This window comes from Protomyctophum bolini (genome assembly GCF_963924005.1).
Source record: "Protomyctophum bolini genome assembly, chromosome: 9".
In the NCBI taxonomy this organism is placed as follows: Eukaryota; Metazoa; Chordata; class Actinopteri; order Myctophiformes; family Myctophidae; genus Protomyctophum; species Protomyctophum bolini.
Genome location: NC_137870.1, coordinates 43,086,279 through 43,098,463, shown reverse-complemented (window position 1 = coordinate 43,098,463; position 12,185 = coordinate 43,086,279). Strand labels below are relative to the sequence as shown.

Genomic DNA, 12,185 nt, shown 5'->3' with positions numbered 1-12,185 from the left:
TATGAGCTTGTAGATCTGCTATTTTTCAATAGCTAAATTATAACATTAATGTTTAAGGGGGGGGAAGTACATCAGGACACCTCCCAGAATCTCTCTGCTGGTCCTGAGGTTCTAACATTGTAACATCATGTTAGTTCTAGTGAACCTGAGTGGGTTTACAGGGGTTCCCCAAAACCTTGAAAAAAACAACAACATCTGAAACATTTGTAATCCTGGTCTCTAAACTACCCCCCCCCCCCCCCCCCCCCCCCCGGTCAGCTGGGGCGCCTGGTGGAGGGGAAAGGAACTGGTCGGAATAACGTCTTCCTTCCACTCGCTATACGTCCGGCCGGGGGAAACTTTACCTCCTGTCAGGTGAAAAGAAGCAGCTTGGACTCCTCATGCATAGAAGGAAGCATGAGGTCAGTCCGCTGCCCCCCCCCCCCTCCCAAGTTAGCAGAGGAAGTGTAGCGCCCAGGATTACATTAGATAATTGACACTGTGTGGAAAAATTGCAAAATTGTGGGATAAAAAAAATAAAATGTGTTCTCTCTCTCTGTTGTGTGTAGAGTGAAAGCAGCACAGAGTGAGTTGGGAACTCAGATCCTAGCTGACTTCGAAGAGGCCTTCCCAGCCCAGGGTTCTAAGGTAACTATACTGTATAATGTATGGATTATTTTATAGATTCTTTATTCATGTGTCATGCACCCGAGGTGCCCAGCCAGCCCACATGGACTTGTCTTATAGGACACACCATACAGATCATTGCTTCAATATTGCATAAGTGTACAATAAAATGAAAACAGTTAAAAAAAAAATCTTTCTTTTTTTTACACAAACAAAACATTCTGCATTTTTGTCCCACGCTTTGCATAAAATAAATCTGCCAAAGCAAAAATACCTTTCCTAAAGCAAAATTCCAGTTTTTCGTAGTCCTCTCTAACCAGAAAAAGTTAACACAGATTGTTGTCATCATATAATGGGGCAGTAAAACTAAAAAATTACTTTCATTTTCAATTTCTTTCAAATCACACACTAGACACACTCTGTCCTCCTCAGGAGTACCAATGAATCTATCCGTAAATCAGGCAACTCTGTGATTTATCTCACGTTTTGAGACTTTTGAGATGTTTGTTTGGTGTGTTTGAACAAATGTACTTCAAGTAATAAAAGACTACAAGTATGTCTGCCATTGTAGACACTGTCTAAACCACTGTAGAAACCTCATTTAATTAAAGACTACAAACGAGTATGTCTGCCATTGTAGACACTGTCTACACCACTGTAGAAACCTCATTTAATTAAAGACTACAAACGAGTATGTCTGCCATTGTAGACACTGTCTAAACCACTGTAGTAACCTCATTTAATTAAAGACTACAAACAAGTATGTCTGCCATTGTAGACACTGTCTAAATCTCATTTAATTAAAGACTACAAACAAGTATGTCTGCCATTGTACACACTGTCTAAACCACTGTAGAAACCTCATTTAATTAATTGTGAAAATGTATGTCTTTATCTAAAGGTTTCATGACATTAATTTTCATTCATCTTTATTTGTTGTTTTTCTTTTTAGGTTTCATGACTTAAATTACACCCAAAAAAAACCTGAACTTTGAACATTCAGTGGATTTTCTGTGGTCCGGGGTTTTCTCTGGGGTTTGGAATGCTTTTGAGCTGCAGTGAAAACAGTGACATCTGCTGGCAAATCCCATTGACATAATAATATGGGCTTTGCAGGCTGTGACATCACAAACAGCAGGAAAATCAGATCACTTGTTTGAGCCAGAAAACCCCGGACCACAGAAAATCTACTGAATGTTAAAAGTTCAGGTTTTTTGGGTCCAATTGAGCTCAATCCCTAACCCACACGCTACAGTATTTAACCTGTTGCCCGCCCCCACCCCCACAGAGGGCCGGCGGTCCCAGTAACGTCCTGAGAGACGCCTGCCTGGTGGCCAACGTGCTGGACGCGCGCATCAAACAGGAGATCATGAAGAAGTTCATCAGGCAGCACCTCTCCGAGTACCTGGTGCTGTTCCAGGAGAACCAGGATGTGAGTGCTGTCTGTGGAACGCTGTTCGTTTTAGTCATAGTCTCTCTCTTGAATAGTTTTCAGTTGGTTTTAGTCACATTTTAGTCACCTGGAATGTTTTAGTGTTAGTTTTGTCTAGTTTTAGTCGACTAAATATCATAAGATTTTAGTCGGCTAAATTTAGGCATTGATGCCGTTAATTGTAATGACTGTTTTTACACTTGCTGGAAATAGCCGATTTACAAGCCCACAACGCGTCGTGCTGCAACGCGTTGTGAGCTTGTAGATACTTGACTAGTGACTAGTCCCCTTCCTTAAACTTTAGTCTAGTTTTTATTTGTTGACAGAATTGTCAGTATTTTTAGTCTTAGTTTTAGTCGTCATAGCTTAGTTTTTATTTAGGTTCCATTTAGGTTTAGTTGAAAAAGGTAGTCGGTGAACATAGTTCGCCGTACTATAGTTACTTAAAACTAAGTAAAACGTGGTTTTAGTCGACGAAATCAACACTGGACTGTGGAATGGATTGGCAGGACAAACGGCTGTCTGGATCCGTAATGGAGAAAATCATGGTCGATTAGTAACCACATGAACCCTATAGCGTCCCTGTTCATTAGTATTATATTAGCAGATTTACAAGCTCATGAAACGTCACGGGGAAAATAGGCTATTTTCAGTGAAGAGATTTGGTGTAGGGGGATTATAAAGGGAGGGGATGAAGTATGGAATCCTGTCAGTGAAGTATATTGGGTTTTAGTGGTTAATATCGATGCTCTCGCACTGTGAGCTTGTAGATCTGCTATCTTTGCACGACACCGATGCATATGATAAGATGAAGTATACTGTAAAACAGGCCTGAAGTTCTTATTAATAGATTTATTCAATTATAAAACAAACTATAAAAAGAAGCGCTTCTCAATTACCGGATGATATTGAAGAAGTAATTGACAGTTTGCAGCCCTGCTTCATGGTGACCGGTCGTGTACACGATCTCCACCGTCTCTCCGTGTCGTCTCCTCTAGGTGGCGTGGCTGGACAAGATCGACCGGCGCTACGCCTGGATCAAGCGGCAGCTGGTGGACTACGAGGAGAAGTACGGACGCATGTTCCCCGAAGAGTGGAGCATGACGGAGCGCATCGCCGTGGAGTTCTGCCACGTCACCAGGTGCATTCCACTACACACACATGTTCCCCAGGTTCTATGTTCCCCTGGTGCTATGTTCCCCAGGTTCTATGTTCCCCAGGTTCTATGTTCCCCACTTACCTTAGGATTTAGGGTTAGCGTTATAGGTTTCTGGTTTAAAGGAGAATTCCATGCTAGAATGCTTTCTTATCTTTCTTACCTTTCTTTGTAGTTGTTACGTCCCCACCAAAGAGGTCCAGGTGTTTTTTTGTGCAAAAGCTCCTTATTGGCTATTTTCCCTACCATAAGCCCTCAATGAATTGCATTTGCATTGAATGGGAATTGAATGGGGCTATGGGGTGTTCTGCTAGTTCGCTTATTTCCATCGAAAGTGTATTTTATTTCCATCGAAAATGTAAATAATATCCCAAGTGTGCCACTTGGGATATTATTTACATTATGAAGAGAGGATATATACAAAGAAATTATAATTTTGAGCGATGGAAATAAGCAAATTAGCAACAACAAGTGGGGAACAAAGAACCTGTTTTTGCATGGTGGGGAACATAGAACCTGGGGAACACACACCTGTGTAGAGAGGGTAATAAGGGTGTGCGCTCATTGTATGCCCTCTATTCACGTTTATTCCTGCGTATACATACTGTACATACTGTACACGGTGTAATAAGTATAATTAATCACTGGGTTTTGTTTTAAAAATCCCAGAGGTAGCAGAGACTCAAATCTTGGAGCTTCTCTCTGGGAGTAACAAGCATGGAATCAAAGAAAAAATCTCCAGACATTCCATCCATTTAGAAATCTGCTAATATTATCACTAGTTTGTGTCCTGCGGAGACATACAAATTTCTCTTTTGGGTCAGGGGCTAAAAGGTTTGGGAACCAGTGATCTAGACGAGTCCCCACTCATCACATCTCGGTACCTGCTTTTGTGTGCGTTGTATGCGTGAATGCTTTGTATGCGTGTATGCTTTGTACTGTACGTCTCAGCTCAAGAACTGGGCTGTCAGATGTTTCTCAGTGACAGGCCCTCTGCCTCTGTAGGCATGTAGTTGAATCTGTGGCCGTTTCATTGTACATTTTACCTGCATATCAACATCAACAATTGGAGCATTTTTTGTCAGGTAAAAAATATTGTAAAAATATAAATAGAAAGTATCATGGCAAGACATTTCTATTCTGGTGTCACTGTCTTAACCCTGGTGTGTGTGTGTGTGTGTGTGTGTGTGTGTGTGTGTGTGTGTGTGTGTGTGTGTGTGTGTGTGTGTGTGTGTGTGTGTGTGTGTGTGTGTGTGTGTGTGTGTGTGTGTGTGTGTGTGTGTGTGTGTGTGTGTGTGTGTGTGCGTGTGCGTGTGCGTGCGCGCGTGCGCCTTAGGGTGGAGCTAGCCAAAGTCATGCGCACGCGGGCTAAGGAGATCGAGGTGAAGCTGCTTCTGTTTGCCATCCAGAGGACCACAAACTTTGAAGGCCTGCTGGCCAAGCGTTTCTCTGGACGCACGCTGCACTCAGACATACCTGGAGTAAGACACACACACACACACAGGGGCGACTGTGGCTCAGGAGGTAGAGCAGGTCGTCCAATGATCCATGGGTCGGCGGTTCGAATACATGTCGAAGTGTCCTTGGGCAAAGACACTGAACCCCAAATTGCTCCCGATGTGCTGGTTGGTGCCTTGCATGGCTTCCGCCGCAATCGGTGTATGAATGTGTGTGTGTGAATGGGTGAATGCAATGCACAATCTATGTAAAGCGCCTTGGATAAAGGCGCTATATGAATGCACCATTTACCATATACTGCACACACACACACACACACACTTAAAGTGCATACATGCTGTTTTCTGCTTTAAATCCTCAAAACAGTTTAAAGTCTGAAGACCAAACTGAAGTGTCACCATGGAGAATATATAGTGATAGTGATAATAAAAAAGCTGTCTGATGATCCACACACAGACAGGCGTTCAGTCATTGATTGATTGGTTTAATTGCTTTGTTTAACTTATTGAGGCCACAACTCCATCAGAGCCTCCGGAAGAAATGTTGCCCATGAATGAATGAACGTAAAGGGCAGTAGAAAGTAGTGCAACCACAGTTTGACAGAGAGAGAGAGAGAGAGAGAAGAGAGAGAGAGAGAGAGAGAGAGAGAGAAGAGAGAGAGAGAGCAATGTCATGGGAGACACTTTGAAATGACTCGCGGTTTCAAAGACGGAGGAAACCCATTCTGGGCGTGAAACCCCTTTTGGTGTTTTAAGCATTATGTTATACTTTTAGCTTTTGAAAACTAGCAGATCTACAAGCTCATAGGAGTGCCGCACTATACGAGCTTGTAGGTCTGCTATTTTTGGAAAAAATCGTGAAAATGTGCTTCTTTCACAGTGAATGTTTCAAACTCAAATCTTTGCTTCTGGGGGGGGGGGGGTCCCTGGAACAACATATTTTCAGATGGGGGGGGGGGGGGGGGGGGGGGTCGGCGGCCAATTACATATAATTTTTGGGGGTTCCTTGACATGAAAATGTATGACATTTTTTTCTGAAAACTGTCAGAATTTAGAAGGCATTTTGTATAGAATCGTCCTCTTATGTCACGAATGGGTTTTAATTGTTTTAATCAGAAGAGGCCGGAGAGCCCTCTGGAGTCCACCAACCCCTTCCTGCAGGAGGAGGAGCCTGGAGAGGACGCCGGCTCTGAGAAGGACGAGGACCTGGACAGGGTGAGTCATGTGACCTAGTCTGACCTTTGACCTCTGAGAAGGACCTGGACAGGGTGAGGCCTGTGACCTAGTCTGACCTTTGACCTCTGAACCATAAAGTGGCTTTTTTAGACCAATTTTTTTTCTTTTTAAGATATGTTTTTGCGGCTTTTATTGTTTTTTTTTTAAGGGACAGACAGTAGGCTGACAGGAAATGGGGAGAGAGATGGGGGGAAGACATGCAGTAAAGGCCGTGTCGGGCTCTGGAGTCGAACCCGCGGCACACTGCGACTGGATCACCTTCTGCTTCCTCTTAACATGACATGACATCGCGTTAACTGGTTCCGCCTCGGATTGTGAATATCTAACTGCCAGTTCAATCATATACCATGACTTCTCTTATAAATGCCGTGCTGCCGTGTGAGTGTATACGCTGAAACCCAAATTTAAGGCCGAATTTAGACGCATTTTACGGCAACCATTTGGCACAGTGATTGCCGTAGATTTTAACATCGTGTTGGTGTGGAAAAGCCAGAGGTGTGTCGTTTCCTTATAGATGATATATCGTTTGGCACGCGATTTCAAAGACTCCCTTTTTTCTTATCGGCTATAGTTCTATGCCTGATCAAAATGACAGCACCATATGTCGACTTCTGAAACAATAGCACTGCCAACCTAATATATGCACGCGACCTGAACGAGCAATAAATATAATAATATATATATATATAGTAAAACCACTAATAAATACCAGTTGTTTCATTAATTGCCATTTTCCTCCCATTTTCCCCAGCCCAAGAAGCCTAAAGCTCCAGACAACCCTTTCCACGGCATTGTGTCCAAGTGCTTTGAACCTCACTTATACGTCTACATAGAGTCCCAGGATAAGTGAGTAACGCGCGCACACACACACGCACACACACACGCACAGAGTATATTGAGATAAGTAGAGGTAGACCCCAAATTAAGTGCAGGTTTGTTGTGTGTTTAAAGCTGGCACGTTGCGAGCCCTTTTTCCAGTAGCCCCAAAGTGCACCAAACCCCCTTCCATTCTCTCCTTCACTGCCTTTTCTGTGTTTCCATCTCTTGTTCCTCTCCGTTTGTGTGTGTGTGTGTGCGTGTGTGCGTGTGTTTGTGTGTGCGCGTGCGTGTGTGTGTGTGTGCGTGCGCCTCTGTCTCTCTCCACTGAGGCATAAATGTTTCCCATTAGCTGAATGACCACAGACGCTGAGAAAGAGGGGTAGAAAAATTGCTGTCACAGCAGATCTACGACCCCCCCCCCCCACCACCACCACCACCACACACACACACACACACACACACACACACAGTCACACACGCTCGTTTTGTGCCCTTTCACTTTCTGTCTGTACTAGTATATTGTTTCATTCCTCTTAACTCCTTCTCTGCTTTCGTTTGCTCCGATCTCTGTCTTGTCCCGTCTGCCCTGTCGCTTTCTCCTCTTTTCTCCTTTCCCTCTCCTCCTCCTCCGTCACACACACACACACTCTCCTCTTCCTCTCCTCCTCCGTCACACACACACTCTCCTTTCCCTCTCCTCCTCCGTCACACACACACACACACACTCTCCTTTTCCCTCTCCTCCTCCGTCACACACACACACTCTCCTTTCCCTCTCCTCCTCCTCCGTCACACACACACACACACTCTCCTTTTCCTCTTCGCCCTCCTCTGCCCGCCCGGGTGGTCACGGTGGTCTCGCCCAGAATCGGTGCAACCCGCTCTGGGACCGCATTGCTCTCTTTCCCCTCCAAAGCCTCGGGTGTGTTTGGATCACTGGAGCGTGTTGGCTGTTGTCGGCGTGACCAGGGGCGACGTTTAGAGACCAAAGGCCTTAACCCATTCTGACCTGAGATCAGATTCTAAAAAAATGTCTTCTGTATACGTCCCGACGGTTTTCTCAAAAATAGCAGACCCTACAAGCTCGCTATGAGCTTGTAGATCTGCTATTTTTCAATAGCTAAAGCGTTACATAATGCTAACGCCAAAAAGGCGAACCCCTTTTGGTGCAGCGCTAGCTTGTAGATCTGCTATTTGTTTTTGTATCCGTGACAATGTGGCGCAAGTCTTTGAATCTATATTCTTTCAGAGCGAACGTTTTTAACTCAAATGTGAAATCTTTGCTTCTGGGGGGGGGGGGGGGGGTGGGGGGGGGGTCCTGGAACAACATATTTTCAGATTGGGGTCGGCGGCCAATTACATATATTTTTGGGGGTGCAATTTACATGGACATGTTTGAGAACGACTAACATTAGAAACATACGGTTTTTTCCAGAAAACTGTCAGGATTTTTCAGGAAGATATTTTGTAGAATGGAGCTCAGGTCCAAATGGGTTAAAAGAACCCGGGCCAGATCTGCTTGTCCCCAACGGAACCGAGCCAGAACAGAGAACAGTGGCCTGCTTGTTTAGCCTTGGCTGCGGCGCCTAGATTTCAGTAGCATTTCAGGCCTGTTGGTAAAAGAACAACTGACCTGTTGAGTACAGCCCTGTTGTTTTCCTCGACTAAAACTGTGACGAAAAGTCTTCACTGAGGGAAACTAAATGAAAACTAAAGTGTGACTAAAACTATATATACTAAATATACTGTTAATTTAGTCAACGAATAAAAACTAGACTAAAATATTAGTGAGGGACTAGTGGACAATAGATCCAGTGTGAGTCATTTTACACTTGGTTGCGTGCTGAAAATAGCAGATCTACAAGCTTACAACAAGTCGCGCCCTGCGACGCGTTGTGAGCTTGTAGATCGGCTATTTTCAGCCAAGTGTAAAATCTGCCATTACGACGGCATCAAGGCCCGCCAAAATAATTTTTTAGTCACCTGTAGATTTAGTCGACAGACAGAAATCTTATGATATTTAGTCGACTAAAACTAGTCTAAACACTAAAACATTCCGGGTGACTAAAATTTGACTAAAACTAAATGAAAACGTTTCAAGAGACTACGACTAAAACTAAAATAGAAATTTGCTGCCAAAAACAACACTTTGCATTAGGCCACAGAACCCCCCCCATTTGATATGATTAGTATCTCTATTTTCATGGTTGGATAGTATGATTGTTCTGATTACATATGATGATATATGACAACTGAATGTTCCTCAGGATTAATAAAGGTATATATATCTATCTATCTATCTAACGGTCTTTGGGGCAGCGATGGCCGAACGGTCTTGATATCGGAAGGTCGCTAATTCGTACCCCCGGACCGGCACGTTGAAATTACCACCGCTCAAGTGCCCTTGGACGGTAACAAGACTACTTGCCCCGTTCCCAGAATTTTCCCCAGTGAGGGGTGGGAGAGGCTGGACAGCAGACGGCTGGACTTTGAATTTCTCTAACTATAAACGTTCATGACAGCAGAACAGCCTTAAGTACAAATATAATTTATGAAAAGCTACTACAGTGAAGTCTGTTCACAGAAGTTGTTGTAGGATAATGTGGGGATTATCTGACGAGGTACCATTTGAGGGGGCAAAACCTTACATATACTAAATTGTTTATAGGTTCAATATAAGTCAAATAATATAGCCTTTCCACAGCAGTATCTTTTTATATTTTTCCAAAAAGAATACAAACAGCCAAATAGCATATTACAAAGTTATCCCCCTCACTGGGGACAATTCCGGGAGGAAAAACGGGCAAGCACCGGGGCGAGTAGTCCAGTATTCCCTTGGACAAGGCATTGAATCTCTACCATGAAATGTTCTATATGAGCAGGGCCTGGCTGTAAACAAGTTCTTGAGCTTAGTCCAGTTACCCTGGGTAAACATAGTACCTTTCCTTTCCTTAGTCCAGTTACCCTGGGTAAACATAGTACCTTTGCCTTTCCTTTCCTTAGTCCAGTTACCCTGTGTAAACATAGTACCTTTCCTTTCCTTAGTCCAGTTACCCTGGGTAAACATAGTACCTTTCCTTTCCTTAGTCCAGTTACCCTGTGTAAACATAGTACCTTTCCTTTCCTTAGTCCAGTTACCCTGGGTAAACATAGTACCTTTCCTTTCCTTAGTCCAGTTACCCTGGGGTAAACATATAGTACCTTTCCTTTCCTTTTTGTCATTTGGTTGGCATGACGTTTGTTGTGACGTAGTAAACATAACTTCGTGTAGCAATTGAATCTCTAACCCTAACTTGGCGTGCACTTTGTCTGCGCTCGCCTCTCTCTCTCTCTCTCTCTCTCTCTCTTTCTCCCTTCAGGAACCTGGGCGAGCTGATCGAGCGCTTCGTGGCCGACTTCCGCGCGGCGGGCCCGCCGAAGGGCAGCACGGAGGAAGGTGGCGCCGTGCTGCCCAGCTGCGCCGACCTCTTCGTCTACTACAAGAAGTGCATGGTGCAGTGCTCCCAGCTGAGCACCGGGGAGCCCATGATCGCCCTCACCACCATCTTCCAGAAGTACCTCAGGGAGTACGCCTGGAAGATCCTCTCCGGGAACCTTCCCAAGTAAGAGAAACCATTATCCCACATGATCTCCCTCAGGACCATCTTCCAGAAGTACCTCAGGGAGTACGCCTGGAAGATCCTCTCCGGGAACCTTCCCAAGTAAGAGAAACCATTATCCCACATGATCTCCCTCACCACCATCTTCCAGAAGTACCTCAGGGAGTACGCCTGGAAGATCCTCTCCGGGAACCTTCCCAAGTAAGAGAAACCATTATCCCTCAGGACCATCTTCCAGAAGTACCTCAGGGAGTACGCCTGGTAAGATCCTCTCCGGGAACCTTCCCAAGTAAGAGAAATCATTATCCCTCAGGACCATCTTCCAGAAGTACCTCAGGGAGTACGCCTGGTAAGATCCTCTCCGGGAACCTTCCCAAGTAAGAGAAATCATTATCCCTCAGGACCATCTTCCAGAAGTACCTCAGGGAGTACGCCTGGAAGATCCTCTCTGGGAACCTTCCCAAGTAAGAGAAACCATTGGCCCACAACAAGCAGTGTTGTTTTCGTCGACTAAAACTTAAGACGAAAAATGTTCGTCGACTACCTTTTTTCACTGACTAAAACTAAATAAAAACTAAATAAAAACGAATCTATGATGACTAAAACTAAGACTAAATTTACTGACAATTTCGTCAACGAATAAAAACTAGACTAAAATGTTAGGAAGGGACCTAGTGGTGGACAAGAGATCCAGTTTTATGCTGGGTTGCATGCTGAAAATAGCAGATATATACAATCTCACAAGAGATTGTATATCTGCTATTTTCAGCATGCAACCAAAGTGTAAAATATGTCATTACAACGACACCAAGGCCTGTCAAAACACATTTTGTCAAATCATATGACATTTAGTCGACTAAAACTAGACTAAACACTAGAACATTCCAGGTGACTAAAATGTGACTAAAACTAAGTGAAAGCTATTCAAGAGACTACGACTAAGACTAAAATAGACATTTGCTGCCAAAAACAACACTGACAACAAGCCCCCTTCCCCCCATTTGAAAAGATGTTGCTCATTTGCCCTCAAGGACTCACTTTGAGAAGCAGCCGTCTAGATGAAGTCATCCATTTACAGGGACTGCTTTTGGCTTATGTTATGGAGTGCCGATCCTTTAGATGTCAAACAACTACTCTGCCCGGGTCACAGAAGTGTTTTCCCATTCAAAAAGCACATGGACGTATTTAAAATAATTTAATATAAGGTGTGTGTGTGTGTGTGTGTGTGTGTGTGTGTGTGTGTGTGTGTGTGCGTGTGCACACGTTGCGGAAAACAATAACGAGCAGTGAGGGCTGCTGGAGTCCAGTTGAAACTAACTACCGTTCACTTGCATTGAACTCATTTTCCCAGAAGCCCTTGCAGCCCAGAAGCACTGACCGGTTTCGACGTCATAACGCGCCGGCCTCGTCACCATGGTCCGCGACAAAATCCGCTATTTCTTTTTCATTATTAAAAAAATCACACCTGTGTGAACCAAGTGGTGCAATCCCCCCCCCCTCTCTCTCTCTCTCTCTCTCTCTCATATTAGAGACACAGCACTACCCCTCTCTCTGTTTCTGGCGCCCCTTCTGGTATAAATAAGTAACATACTCAGGCTCATAGACACAGGTACCTACACAGGTACGTACACGGACAAAGCTGGATGTAGAAGTGGTTGCACCACTTAAAAAATCACACCTGTGTGAACCAAGTGGTGCAATCCCCCCCCCCCTCTCTCTCTCTCTCTCTCTCTCTCATATTAGAGACACAGCACTACCCCTCTCTCTGTTTCTGGCGCCCCTTCTGGTATAAATAAGTAACATACTCAGGCTCATAGACACAGGTACCTACACAGGTACGTACACGGACAAAGCTGGATGTAGAAGTGGTTGCACCACTT

At 44.4% G+C, this 12,185-nt stretch overlaps 1 protein-coding gene across 3 annotated transcripts in view; it reads left to right on the top strand.

The window, feature by feature from the left end:
• vps53 (VPS53 subunit of GARP complex) overlaps window positions 1–12,185 on the top strand; it is an 87,531-nt gene that overhangs the window by 58,903 nt on the left and 16,443 nt on the right. For 2 of the 3 annotated variants that reach the window (XR_013964605.1, XM_080772263.1), the window contains exons 8-14: window positions 549–627; window positions 1,895–2,038; window positions 3,037–3,179; window positions 4,531–4,675; window positions 5,768–5,866; window positions 6,639–6,733; window positions 10,066–10,308. Coding sequence is in view for 2 of the 3 variants with exons in the window: in XM_080772263.1 (XP_080628389.1) it covers window positions 549–627; window positions 1,895–2,038; window positions 3,037–3,179; window positions 4,531–4,675; window positions 5,768–5,866; window positions 6,639–6,733; window positions 10,066–10,308 (948 nt within the window). In the remaining variant the exon portion in view is untranslated. Of the gene's footprint in view, window positions 1–548; window positions 628–1,894; window positions 2,039–3,036; window positions 3,180–4,530; window positions 4,676–5,767; window positions 5,867–6,638; window positions 6,734–10,065; window positions 10,309–10,456; window positions 10,507–12,185 lie in introns of all 3 variants that reach the window. The other variant, XM_080772264.1, reaches the window with a different exon arrangement.